The sequence below is a fragment of the Oncorhynchus mykiss genome, chromosome 16 (assembly GCF_057628025.1).
Source record: "Oncorhynchus mykiss isolate SJ-2025 chromosome 16, ASM5762802v1, whole genome shotgun sequence".
Lineage (NCBI taxonomy): Eukaryota > Metazoa > Chordata > Actinopteri > Salmoniformes > Salmonidae > Oncorhynchus > Oncorhynchus mykiss.
This window is the reverse complement of record NC_143037.1, coordinates 43622501-43637135: the sequence shown is the minus strand read 5'-3', so window position 1 is coordinate 43637135 and position 14635 is coordinate 43622501. Positions and strand designations below refer to the sequence as shown.

Here is a 14635-nt window from a genome sequence, read left to right as displayed (position 1 = left end):
TGCATGATGACTAATCGAAAATAGTGTATGCACATCTCGACTTGCTTTTCTCTCTCTCTGTCAATGTTCAATTCAATTGGAGGGCTTTATTGGCATGATCAACGTGTGCTTACATTGCCAAAGCAAGTGAAACAGATCATTAACAAAAGTGAAATCAACAATTAAAAAAAATGTACAAGTAAACATTACTCTCACAAAAGTTCAAAATGTCATAGTATGTTTATAAACAGTGTTGTAATGATGTGCAAGTAGTTAAAGTACAAAAGGGGAAATAAATAAACATAAATATAAGTTGTATTTACAATGGTATTTGTTCTTTACTGGTTGCCCTTTTCTTGTGGCAACAGGTCACATATCTTGCTGCTGTGATGCACACTGGTATTTCACCCAATAGATATGGGAGTTTATCAAAATTGGATTTGTTTACGGATTCTTTGTGGGTCTGTGTAATCTGAGGGAAATATGTGTATCTAATATGGTCATACATTTGGCAGGAGGTTAGGAAGTGCACAGTGGCCAGGTGTACTCTGCCACTGTGTACTCTGTGTGTCAAGTAATTATTACGATTTGGTTGGGTCTAATTGTGTTGCTGTCCTGGGGCTCTGTGGGGTCTGTTTGTGTTTGTGAACAGAGCCCCAGGACCAGCTAGCATAGGGGGCTCTTCTCCAGGTACATTTTCTATAGGTGATGGATTTGTTATGGAAGGTTTGCAAATCACTTTAGGTGGCTTTAGAATTGAATGTCTCTTTTCTAGATTTTGATAATTAGCGGGTATCGGCCTAATTCTGCTCTGCATACATTATTTGGTGTTTTACGTTGTACACAGAGGATATTTTTGCATGCAGAGTCACAATTTGGTGTTTGTTCCATTTTGTGAATTCTTGGTTGGTGAGCGGACCCCAGACCTCACAACCATAAAAGGCAATGGGTTCTATAACTGATTCAAGTATTTTTTTTGCCAGATTCTAATTGGGAGGTTGAGTTTGATGGCATATAGAATGCCCTTCTTGCCTTGTATCTCAGATAGTTCACAGCTTTGTGGAAGTTACCTGTGGCGCTGATGGTTAAGCCAAGGTATGTACAGTTTTTTGTGTGCTCTAGGGCAGTGGTGTCTAAATGAAATTTGTATTCGTGGTCCTGGCAACTAGACCTTTTTTGGAACACCATTATTTTTGTCTTACTGAGATGTACTGTCAGGGCCCAGGTCTGGCTGAATCTGTGCAGAAGATCTAGATGCTGCTATAGGCCCTCTTTGGTTGGGTACAGAAGCACCAGATCATCAGCAAACAGTAGACATTTGACTTCAGATTATAGTAGGGTGAGACCGGGTGCTGCAGTCTGTTCTAGTGCCCTCGCCAATTTGTTGATATATATATATATGTTGAAGGGGGTGGGGCTTAAGCTGCGTCCCTGTCTCACCTCCCGGCCCTGTGGAAAGAAATGTGTGTGTTTTTTGCCAATTTTAACCGCACACTTGTTGTTTGTGTACATGGATTTTATAGTGTTGTATATTTTTCCCCCAACACCACTTTCCATTAATTTGCCCTCATGCCAAATGGAGTCGAAAGCTTTTTTGAAATCAACAAAGCATGAGAAGACTTTGCCTTTGTTTTGGTTTGTTTTGTTTTTTTGTCAATTAGGGTGTGCAGGGTGAATACGTGGTCTGTCATACTGTAATTTGGTAAAAAGCCAATTTTACATTTTCTCAGTCCCTACTTTTCACTGAGGAAATGTACAAGTCTGTTAATGATAATGCGGAGGATTTTACCAAGGTTGCTGTTGACGCACAACCCACGGTAGTTATTGGGGTGAAATTTGTCTCCACTTTGTGCATTAGGGTGATGAGTCCTTGGTTCCAAATATTGGGGAATATGCCAGAGCTGAGGATGATATTAAAGAGTTTAAGTATAGCCAGTTGGAATTTGTGGTCTGTATATTTTATCATTTCATTTAGCATACCATCAACCCCACAGGCCTTTTTGGGTTGGAGGGTTTGTATTTTGTCCTGTAGACCATTCAATGTAATTGGAGAATCCAGTGGGTTCTGGTAGTCTTTTAATAGTTGATTCCAAGATTTGTATTTGATCATGTATATGTTTTTGCTGTTTGTTCTTTGGTATAGAGCCAAAAATATTGGAGAAGTGGTTTTTCCATACATCTCCATTTTGGATAGATAACTTCGTGTTGTTGTTTGTTTTCCAATTTTCCCAGACGTGGTTAGATTCTATGGATTCTTCAATACATTAAGCTGATTTCTGACGTGCTGTTCCTTCTTTTTCCGTCGTACATTTCTGTATTGTTTTAGTGATTCATCATAGTGAAGGTGTAGACTCAGGTTTTCTGGGTCTATGTTTTTTGCGGGGACAAGTTTTTCAATTTCTTTCTTAGGTTTTTGCATTCTTCATCAAACTATTTGTCATTGTAATTCAATTTCTTAGGTTGTCTGCTTGAAATGTTTAGATTTGATAGGGAAGTTAAGAGCTCAAATATACTGTTTAGGTTTTCTACTGCTAAGTTTACACCGTCACTATTACAGTGAAACATTTTGTCCAGGAAATTGTCTAGAAGCGATTTAATTTGTTGTTGTCTAATTGTTTTTTGTTAGATTTTCCACACTACTTTCCTTCCATCTATAGCATTTCTTAATATTATTCAGTTCCTTTGGCTTTGATGCCTCATGATTGAGCATAGCTCTGTTCAAGTACAGACACACACACACACACACACACATATATACACACACATATATACACACACACACAATCAAATGCAAAACTCAAAACTGTTGTAAAACAATTATATGTATCAGTATTAATTTTTCATGACAGCAATTCACATTATATTACATGAAAACGTATAAATTTTTTTGACAAAACAGTGCAATCACTTGCAATAACATAGCCAATACATGACTGAAATTCATTCATAAATGTTCATCAAGAATACTTCATTTCACATAGCAAACTATGAGCTACAAATGTACATTACATGGCAGACCTCACCCATGGAACCTCGAGGTTCCACGTAGGTAAACATTGGCTTCACCAGGAAGTGGAACAAGTTGAAGTGCAAACACGGGAATGTGATCCAGCATTAGTGTGTGTACGTTGGCCGCCTATTTCTGCTTTATGTATACATGCTATGTCTGTCTATGTACATTTTGTATGCTGTGTCTATATATTTCTCCCTGTACTATTTGCCTTTGACTTATTGACAGTTTTAGGCTAGCCGTTTGATGTTGAGCTGCCTACTTGGTTACATTTCCCAGACGGCGACAGCGCTATAAACAGATAGATAACATCAACGCTACGCAGGACACTTTTTGCCTATGTTTCTTTGGTTCGTGAGGTTTGGGTGGAAGATGTAAACTAACTGAGAATACATACACTACATTACAACAAAAAAACTTCAACCAGTAATGTAGCGCTAAAAGAACGTTACCGGTTGAGCTGCACCAGAGCTTGATACATGATTATATCAAATATATTTGTCGGTGCTTACATCATCATGGTTGTTGTTTTCTCAGTCCACATAATTATGTGCGCACAGCATCTGCCTTGAGGAACAGTCTGCTGTGCCAGTAGTCAGGGTTGTCAAACGATGTGTTGCTGCTCGGCTCTACCGCTCCCACACCGGAGCACGCTTTGATGTACCCCTCCACCCCCAGTCCGGCACACCTGGTGCTCGTACCCCCCTCCACCCCAACTGTGGTGGCCCTCCCCTTCCCTAGCACTGGGAGGTTCTGGTACTCTGCCTCCTGGTGGTCCACTCGCTGGGAGCCCCTGGACTCCCCTCCAAAGGCATCCATCTCTTCATACTCCTCCACCTGGCTCTCTACCATAGCTGTGGAGCCATCTGGCATTGGGTTAGGGCTGGGGTTGAAGCTGGGTTTTGGGCTGAGGCTGGGCTTGGGGCTGAGGCTGGGCTTGGGGCTAAGAGTGGGCTTGGGGAGGAGGCTGGGCTTGGGGCTGAGGCTGGGCTTGGGGCTGAGGCTGGGTTTGGAGCAGAGGCTGGGCTTGGGGCTGGGACCCACCTCTCGGCTGCTCTCTTGGAGGAGTCTGGGTTGTTTATTAGTATACTGGTAAACATCATCCTCCTCTCCAGCTTCCTCATCCTTCCTTTCTTCCTCCTCTAGGTCTGGACTCTTTCCTCTTTCTCTCTCTCGTTCTTCTGTCACTGTCCTCAAGTCAGCTGCTCGGCTCTCACGCCTCTCCCAGATGGGTCTCTTTGTGTCTGTGGTGTTCACGGTGCTGCAGATGTCCATGTATTCATACTCCACTACTGCCCCCTGCTCTGGCCTCCCCTGACCCTGAGAGGCCCCTCGGTTGCCAAACAAAGCAGCTCCACTGTCAGGCCTCTCAGACAGAGGCTGCAGCTCCTCTCCCTCTACTGATACAACTACAGCCACAGAACTGTCAGTGACCTCTGCTGGCCTCTGGCTTCCCCTCAGAGCAGCTGCAGTGCTTGGAGAGTCCCCTTGCATCAGTGAGTCCCCCTCTAGTGGTGAGGGTGCTGTATTGTAGGTAGGGGAGGGCAGAGGAGAGGTTTTCCTCCATAGGACAGTTGAAGGCCCTTCTATCTGTACAGAGGTGACTCTGGGGGAGCGGGGCAGAGGGGACGGCTGTTTGGTCATCAACTCATAGTCCTCGGTGGGGTCTGAGATGGTTGCCAATGGTGACAGTGGATTCTTGAAGCTCCTAGAGCCCCTAAGAGATGCTCTACCTGGGAGAGAAGTTCTGGAGGCTGGGAAGGACAGGAGAGAATCTACCATGGAAAGGAGAAAACAGATATTAGAGAATAGAACTTAGAATCACTCCATCAAAACAGATGTAAAAAATATATCACATCCATTCACTGTGTAGCCGTCACATCCAGGTGTCACCTCTCCCTCTCACCTCTCTCAGGAGTGCTCGATACTCCAGGCAGTACATATCCATAGTGGTCCTCCTCCTCCTCCTCCTCCTCAGGCCTGTAGGAGGGTGACTTTGAGACTGCAGATTGGCTCCTATGCACCATGGTGGTAGAGGTGTGGTGGGTACTACTGCCACTACTGTCCCTGCCAGCCCTGAGCTGCTGCCTGCACAGGCTGCCACTCAGTGACACTCCCTCTGCCAGCTCATTGTCCAGGCCACTGCCCTCTGACCCCTCCGACAGCGTCCGAGCTGAGTTCAGACGAGACCGCTGGGAGAACAGCTGTATGAAGTTTACACAATGGAAAGAGTTTGAGGAAAACATTACACAAAATCATCATCATCAACAACAAGAGGAGTAGCAGCAACATCATCAACCTTATTATCTTCATAAATATCACCACCAAATGGGACTGGCAGTGGGATAGAGATAAACACAAAATAATATTTTTAATGTGTCTGAACTTCCTAGAGCAGTTATTGCCTTTTGGCAATGTTCAGCCATAATACTGATTTAAACAAAGCCATTTGGCAAATGGGAGTCATGCTACTCATTGCTCTCAACTAAATATGTCTGGCCATATTATAAGGCCAAGACCTCTTGTACTGAAGATGTGATGTGTTAGGGCCAGTGGTATCTGGCTATTCGAAGGTAGGAAATGACGGTGCTAATAAGATCTCCTTAGCTGTGATGTATGATGAGTTGTGGTGTCTCACCTGACAGGGGTTATCTCCAGGGCCGGGGGTCATGGGTAGGTACCCTACTGGTCCAGCCTGAGAGGTCGCACTGGAACTCTGAGAGGGAGTGGTTAAAGTTCCCACTGTCATTTTATGACTAGAAATTTGCGTGCGTAACTCAATAGGTGTCAATGAGTGATTAGTGCCAAAATTCGAGTTATGTGTGCAGAATGCTGTAAGTAAGATTTACCCTGTATGAGCTCATCCTCAAACGAGAGAGAGTCCTGGATGGGGACAAAGTGAGAGGAGGAGTGGCCAAACCGTCCTCCAATCCCTCTTCATCCTGGTCCTCCAGGCCCGCTTCCAAATTGGCAAGTGCTGATCCCCGTTGGTGGGATTCTTCTGGCCCCGCCTCTCCTCTGTCCTATAGGCAAAGCGTCATTAATAAGGGCCGTGTTCGAAAGAGGATCAAAACCGTAAATTGTGGGAAAAATATATATCATGGGTAAATTGTAACTTGCTAACTGATCTAAAAATAATAATGAATAGTTATTTATGATGAAAGGTTATTTGTAGATCAGTCAGTCTGCAGCCGCCTGCACTGTCGGCTGCAATGTCAAACAAGCCCAATGACTTCTGTCAATGGGCCACTCAGGGACTTGGAATACGCTATGAAAGTGACATGGCATTAGGTCATACTTCCGGGGTCAGTCCCCTAATCAAAAATGTAATTTAAGATAAAGCGGAGACCGGAATTATTGGATCTCTTGCTAAAAGAAATAATACAAATACTGAGCTACAGGTAACTGACAAAATGATGAAAACACCTGAGTAAATGGCGGATATAAAGTATATTGAAAGTAGGTGCTTCCACACAGGTGTGGTTCCTGAGTTAATTAAGCAATTAACACCCCATTGTGCTTTGGGTCTTGTATAAAAATTCTGGGCAGGCTATTATTTTGGCTACCATGGCTATGCCCCCATAGGATGACAATGCCCCCATCCACAGGGCACGAGGGGGTCATCGAAGGGTTTGATGAGCATGAAAACGATGTAAACCATTGAACACTTATGGGAGATTATGGAGTGGCAGCAATTCCTGAGACAGCATTTACCACCACCATAAAAAAACACCAAATGGTGGAATTTCTTGTAGAAGAATGGTGTCGCATCCCTCCAATAAAGTTCCAGACACTTGTAGAATCTATGCCACGGTGCATTAAAGCTGATCTGACTCGTGGTGCCCCAACACCCTATTAAAGACACTTTATGTTGGTGTTTCCTTTTTTCAACAATTTTATTTTATCCTAATAAAATTGCTCAGAGAAAGACATTTTGTTTAACAAGTAAAAATAAATAAATCATAATAATTATTGGATCCCATGTTTTCAATACTCCAGTACCCTCCCTTTGTGAGGATAAAGACACTGAGCCTTTTTCTATTATGTTTTATGAGATTGGAGAACATATCGGGAGGAATCTCAGACCATTCCTCCATACAGAATATTTCCAGATCCTTGATATCCTTCATCTGTGCTTATGGACCACAGGTTTTCAATGGGGTTCAAGTCCAAATACTCCAGATCCTTGATATCCTTCATCTGTGCTTATGGACCACAGGTTTTCAACGGGGTTCAAGTCCAAAGACTGAGATGGCCATTGCAAAATGTTGATTTTGTGGCCAATGAACCATTTCTTAGTGGATTTTGATGTCTGCTATGGGTTATTGTCTTGCTGAAAGAACCACTTGGGGATCTTCCGAGTTTTCCAGGCAGCAACCCCATAGAGATGATATGATGACTTAAAACAAATGTAATATACACTACAACTTAAATATTTTATTAAAGTAAAGTAATATGAAGAAATTATGGTCAATAATTGATGAGAAGTAATGGGAAGTCACTACCATCATGGGACTTTTCTTAATTGTTTTATTCTGCATTGTTACAGCATTCAACCCACATAATGCATAGTGCATTTAATGTAAAAATAATAATAATTCAAACTGAAAAAAAAAGTGATTTTTTTTAAATAATCGAACTGAAACCAAACCAACATCAAAAAGCACTAATCGCTCAGCACTACTACTTACCCTATAATAATGCAGTAAATCACAAATTTAGAACACAACTGCACACGTCATTACACATCATGAAATATATCTTTGGCCATGCACACCAATGATAGGTTTGGCCTTGAAAAGAACAATGCATATGCAGAAAACACACTATATATATACAAACGTATGTGGACACGCCTTCAAATGAGTGGATTTGGCTATTTAGGCACACCTGCCCCAACGCTACCTGCCCCAACGCATAGTGCCAACTGTAAAGTTTGGTGAAGGAGGAATAATGGTCTCTGGCTGTTTTTCATGGTTCGGGTTAGGCCCCTTAGTTCCAGTGAAGGGAAATCTTAACGCTACAGCATACAATGGCATTCTAGATGATTATGGGCTTCAAACTTTGTGGCAACATTTTGGGGATGGCTCTTCCTTGTTCCAGCATGACAGTGCTGAAGGTCCATACAGAAATGGTTTGTCGAGATTGGTGTGGAAGAACTTGACTGGCCTGCACAGAGCCCTGACCTCAACCCCCTCAAACACCTTTGGGATGAATTGGAACGCCAGATGCGAGCCAGGCCTTTATCGCCCAACATCAGTGTCCGACCTCAATGCTCTTGTGGCTGAATGGAAGCAATGTTCCAACTTCTAGAGGAAAGCCTTCACAGAAGAGTGTACGCTGTTATAGCAGCAGAGGGGGGACCAACTCCATATTAATGCCCATCATTTTGGAATGAGATGTTCAACAAGCAGGTGTCCACATACTTTTGGTCATGTAATGTTCCTCATCCCTATTGTAAAATGTGGTGGTGGATCTTTGATGTTATGGGGATATTATGCTTCCACTGGTCCTTGGGCCCTGGTTAAGGTCAACGCCATCGTGAACTTTACCCAGTACCAGGCCATTTTATCCAAAAACCTTGTTGCTGCTGTCAGAAGGCTGAAACTTGGCCACAAGTGGATCTTCCAGCAAGACAATAACCCCAAGTACTAATCAAAATCCACAAAGAAGGCCTCCCGAGTGGCACAGCGGTCTAAGGCACTGCATCGCAGAGTTTTGCGGCGTCACTACAGCCTAGGGTTCGATCCTGTGTCATTACCGGCAGTGACCGGGCGTCCCATGGGGCGGCGCACAATTGGCCCAGCGTCATCCGGGTTAGGGGAGGGTTTGGCCAGGGGGGCTCTACTTGGTTCATCACGCTATAGCAACTCCTTGTTTAGCGGGCCAGGTGCCTTCAGGCTGACTTCGGTTGTCATTTGATCTTTGTTTCCTCCGACACATTGTTGCAGCTGGCTTCCGGGTTAAGCGATCGGGTGTTAAGAAGCGCGGTTTGGTGGTTCATGTTACGGAGAATGAATGACTTGACCTTCGCCTGCTGCAGCAATGAGACAAGATCGTCATCACAAAATTGGGGGTAAACATTTTTTTTATTATATATATTTTTTTAAATACACAAAGAAGTGACCACAAGATCAACATTTTGAAATGGCCATCTCAGTTTCCGGACTTGTACCCCCTTTGAAAAACTGTGGTTTGAATTGAAGAGGTGTGAGAGGATTGAAAACAGAGGGGTCAAAATTATTGACACCCATCTCGTTTAGATTTTGTTTTATTACTTGTGAAACCAAATCTCTTTCTCTGAGCAATTATATTAGTATAAAATGATGTAATTTTCAATTTTTTTTCTGAGCATAGAATATAACTCAGTATTTGTATAATTTATTCTATTCAGTCTTCTTTGTTCATCTTTATCAAATGATCCAACACCAGATCCCACTGTATATGTACAATTCAATTCAATTAATGTTTGTGGATGACTTTACTTCTACCAGATACCTTTTATTTACGCTGAAGACCACTGCGCTACATTTTTGCCCATTTTAAAAACCATTCAAAAAGCCTACAAAAGTTAAAAACTACAAGGCTACTTCCTGGAAAATGCTACATCACTTCCATAGCGTATAGACAGGAAAGTAATATAGCGCTGTAATCTTTTCCTTACCTTGATGACAAGGTAGCGAGGCGGGTCTCTTGCCATGCGAATAAAGTCATTGGCCAGTTCTTTGAAGGTTGGTCGAATATTCTCGTCAATCATCCAGCCTGGTAATAGAAAACAATAGGATTTTTAATGTCCAAGGTTGCTGGGGTGCAGCGGCTGGCACCATGCATATACTGTAAGAGTATGAGATTAATTTGCGTGTGTCAAAGAGCACCGAGTGAGAGGTATGTTTTGTGTTAGTCACCTAATTGAAAAGAAGGAGAACACATGTCACTTTAATAACAGCATTTCAACTATTAATGTTCTGACGGGGATCGTTTGTGGTCAAAACCTTGGCAATAAAAATAGGAGAATTTCAAAACTGTGCTGGTAATTTTCCTCGTATCCCACGGCAGTTGTGTCGGTCGTTGGATGTGCATAGTGTGTACATTACTTTGTACGGTTACTCACACTTAACCATGACCATGTACACGTCTATGGTGCAGATGTGGGGCTGGGACAGACGCTCTCCCTTCTCCAGTAGACTGGGCACGTCCTGTGGCTGCATGGAGGCGTAGGGCTCTGCCCCAAATGACATCATCTCCCAGACTGTCACTCCTGGAGTCGGGAGAGGTGATGCATAATGATGACAGACGGACAGGCGGACGGACAGACAGACATACTGTACATACACAAACATGTTATAAAATGCCGATCATGCTGTCTTACCGTAACTCCAGACGTCACTCTGATGAGTGTATCTCCGGAACAGGATACTCTCCAGGGCCATCCATTTGATGTTTATGGGAGTCTGGAAGTAACATAAACCACGTTTCCATACCATATAAAAAGAAATCATGACAGCTGTGATGGAAACGTTTCAGTACAATTTTATAAAGACAGAGAGATTTATTTGTTGGTTCTACATGGTGGGATCTTTCTGTGTTGGTAAAATGTATGATACGAGAAATGGCGGAGGAAATGCCTTTATGTGCAAATATTGATATAATAACCATCATATCGAAGTAAACTTAGAGTCATGCCATGATATGGTGTGTGGTCCTTCCACTACGACTCGGGAATCCATGCAGTTTATTAGGCTACAGATGAAATAAGTTACGATGAACTTCCCAGGGTGGTGAAAGTGCACGGTGATCCTCATGCTCCTTTCCAATAAATATCGAGGGTTTTATTCTGGTGACATGATGATCGATGCTTGGTTGGCGTTTGACAAATACAAATGTTCTCGCTCTTATTCGTAATAATCTCATCAGGTAGACCTGCACTGTATCTGCAAGCTGTTGGATAGAACCCACGTACCAAGACCAGAATAGGCACATTTTCTATTCAACGCAACAGTTTGTGACAAAACTACCAGGTAGAGTTGAAAATCTGATAGTAAATACATTGTACTGCAGATTTTTACTTGGTATATGAAAACCTAAGCGAAAAAGTACATTAAGTGTGTATTACGTCATCACGCACTGATTTTTTCCCCCCCCCGCAACAAGTCCGTTTGGTGGAAACAGACCATTAGTGGGAAATGTGCATATTTCCTTTATAGAATATTCACATGAACATCCAATTGGATGGAAACCTAGCTATAGAAACAGAAAGGGAAGTATAACGACTGACACCGGGGATGAGAAGCAGGTACGGGCATCAAACATTTAATCAGGAATAGGCAATAAACAAGACAGGAACAGCGTCAGCACACGGGTATACAAGGACATAAGACAATCCATGCAGAAGCAGGGAACAGATATAGATATAGGGAAGGTAATGACAGAGGTTATTGAGTCCAGGGGAATCCAACAATTGGGGGGGGGGGGGCGGCAGGTGTGCGTAATGATTGTGGCAGGAGTGCTCAATGCTGGGGAGCGTGGCGGGGAAGAGCGGGAGCAGGTGTGACAGGAAGCTCATTCTGTCTGTTCTATTGGACAACCTCTTGTGAAACATTATATATTGATAGATGCATTATGGAGAATGGAGCAGTGAATTCAGGATTCATGAGTCCTGATTACCTTGTTGCTGTCACTGTAGACATATTTCTTGTCATCGGGATAGAGCAAGTCAGCCACGCCATAGTCAGAAATCTGGACGAAATAATCACTTTTCAGCATCACGTTCCTCGCAGCCAGATTCCTGTGCACCATACAGTGCTCCTCTAGGTAGTACATGCCCTGAAGAGAAGACACACACAGGTTTCATCATAGAGACCTGATAATAACAGACAAAAAGAAAGACCAGAGACTCAATGATAGAAACATAACGTATTTTCTCTCTGCTGTACCATAGTAAGAAAGAAATGCTTTGGTTCCAGGTAGAACGTTTTTATAGGGGTTCATTAAAAGGGTTCTTTGGGGTGAACAGGACCTGGAACCAAAAAGGGTTCTACTGTTTATTGATCGTGACCCTGTGACCTTACCTTAGCTATCTGCACACACCAGTTGAGCAGTCTCTGCGGGTCCAGGCTGTCTTTGTGTTGCCTGATGTGCTCCAGTAAGGACCCCTGGCTGCTGAGCTGGGTGACCAGCTGGAGACTGGCACCTGGGCAGACACCTAAGAGCCTGACGATGTAGGGGTGGTCCAGACTGCCCATGGACAACATGTGCTGCACGGGAGCACACACACGAGTGAGAGAGGGAATCAGACAGTGCCACAGGACTGTGTAAGCTCACTCAGCTAAAGCCCAGGCATTTGCTACGGGGAGCTGACGCGAGTATTTAGGTCTCAGGCAAGGTTACTCTTCAATAAAAACCCACCTCCGTTACACAAACATATCTGGTGACAATAAGGTTTGATTTGATTTGACAAGGGATTCTAGTGTATCCCGTCTAGAGGTTAGTAGAGTTACTCAATGTCGGTGTGTTAAGAGCGTGTGGTTCTTACATCGGTGATCTCAGTGAAAGTCTGTCTGCCTGTGCGGTCCTGGATGGTCTTAATAGCTACAGGAATCTTCACGGAGTCTCCCTCAGGGATCCACAGGCCTTTGTGTACGGTGCCAAACACTCCAGAGCCCAGGACTTTGACCTTTTTCAGCTCTGGGGCCCTCAGGATCCGGGCATGAACCTTAGCTCCCTTCTCTCCTGGCCCCAGCGGCTCAAAACTCTGGCCACACACACACACACACACACATGCACAGAGACACAAGTACATTAGCACACAAACACACTAGTTCACATTACACAAATGCACAAGTGCATTGGATACAATGGGCCTAAATTAGACTTCCTGATACTGTACATCCAATATTTCCCTCAGCTCTGCAGAAATTACTGTCATTTAAGTTGCTGTAGTTCCCTAAGAAGTTCACCTCTCCACTTTCCAGGTACCTCCTCATGGCTCTCTTCCTGTGGATGGCCAGGCCACGGTGGTACAGCATGCCCAACACAAACAATGCCAGGCAGACTATGAGGGCAGCCGGCACTCCCAACGCTATACCTGTGATCTGAGGGCTACAGGAGAAAAATGGGCATTTATTTTTTTATCGTCATTTTTTTGCACTGGCTCTATGTACACTCACTAGACTCTACTCACACATACTACACTGACACACACACACACACACACACACACACACACACACACACACACACACACACACACATTATTATATATCCTGATTGCCTAGTCACTTTTACCCCTACCCAGATGTACATACAGTATTGCCTCAATTGCCTTAACCCTCTCATGCCCCTGCACATTGACTCTGTACTGGTACTCCTTGTATATAGCCTCATTATTGTTTTTATTGTGTTATTTAGCAAATATTTGTCTTACTTTTTAACTCTGCGCTGTTGGGAATGGGCTTGTAAGTAAGCATTTCACTGTAAAGTCTACACCTGTTGTATTCGGCGCATGTGACCATTACAATTCGATTTGAATTGTTTGAGTGGGGGTGTGTGTTTTCACATAACCTCCAGCAGGGGGAGACACTCACCTAGTGGAGTGTCTAGTGTTGTCTATGCAGTCACTCAATCCTGGACCCGAACACCTGCAACAAGAGGCACAGCTTTACTCTGCAGCACACACACGCAGACACACACACACACACATGCACACACACACACCCACACACACACTCACATACACACACGCACCCCTGTGTGCAGTTGACATGGCAGGGCTCACAGTAGCTGTCCTTGTTGGGGTATTTGAAGATGAACTGCCCGTTCTCTCCGTTTACCCCACTGGGGCAGAAGGGCACACAGTGAGGACCATCTCTCAGACTGACACACATCACACACTCATCAGCTCCCTGAGAAAGGGGGAGAGAGAAAAACACAAGAGAGATGGAGAAAGGAGGATAGGGAGGGAGGGAGGGAGCGAGGGAGGGAGGGAGGGAAATCCGTTATCAATGTGCATTAGAGAGGGCATGCAAGCTACTATAATGATGAACAGTGAAACATTTTCGGCACTCTTTCTGCAAATGTGTCTCCGTATGACTCATTCTTAGACACTCAGTCAAATCAAAAAATAGAAGCTGATGTGTTTTCTGATATCTAATGGGCAGTGTCCCACAGAGTTGATTTCAGATAAATAAATGGAAGGAGGAAGAACTAGTCCACCCTGTTTGGCCTGGCGTTGTTCCCATTGTATTGCGGTACATGACGCCATGCACAGGGCATGCGATGTGGAAAAGGTGTGTGAGTGGGTTAGCTCCCAAATGAGTCATCACCGCTTAGAGTTAAAATACAATGTCACATACGATTAGGGCGAAATACTGATAAGCCAAAAGCAAACAAATGCCTATCACGTAACAGTACGTCCTAAGCAACAGGAAGATCACAGAAAACACAACAGACCACTGTGAGAGTGAGAGTGGGAGGACATGACTGAGTTCACAACCACCCTAACAAAGTGAGTCAGACACCAAATCATCTGAGGAATGAGAGAACGAAAAGCCAAGAACGGCATCAAAGTATTAGAGAGCGGCCGTAATCATTTCCATCCTTTAACTTATAAACGGTATGGGTGAAGGTAGCACTGAGGGTTAGTTGCTA

The 14635-nt window shown here is 43.8% G+C and overlaps 1 protein-coding gene across 2 annotated transcripts in view; it reads right to left on the bottom strand.

Moving 5' to 3' along the window:
- Nucleotides 1–2783: 2783 nt before the first annotated feature.
- The window catches only part of LOC110491976 (receptor tyrosine-protein kinase erbB-3), a 29889-nt gene continuing 18037 nt past the window's right edge, over nt 2784–14635 (bottom strand). For both annotated transcript variants that reach the window (XM_036946885.2, XM_090202788.1), the window contains 13 exons: nt 13733–13890; nt 13573–13626; nt 12946–13087; nt 12522–12740; nt 12058–12243; nt 11654–11812; nt 10359–10440; nt 10101–10247; nt 9654–9751; nt 5839–6012; nt 5628–5705; nt 4896–5193; nt 2784–4764 (listed from right to left, as the gene is read on the bottom strand). In XM_036946885.2, the coding sequence (XP_036802780.2) occupies nt 3536–4764; nt 4896–5193; nt 5628–5705; nt 5839–6012; nt 9654–9751; nt 10101–10247; nt 10359–10440; nt 11654–11812; nt 12058–12243; nt 12522–12740; nt 12946–13087; nt 13573–13626; nt 13733–13890 (3024 nt within the window). In that variant the 3' untranslated portion in view covers nt 2784–3535. The remainder of the gene's footprint in view (nt 4765–4895; nt 5194–5627; nt 5706–5838; nt 6013–9653; nt 9752–10100; nt 10248–10358; nt 10441–11653; nt 11813–12057; nt 12244–12521; nt 12741–12945; nt 13088–13572; nt 13627–13732; nt 13891–14635) is intronic.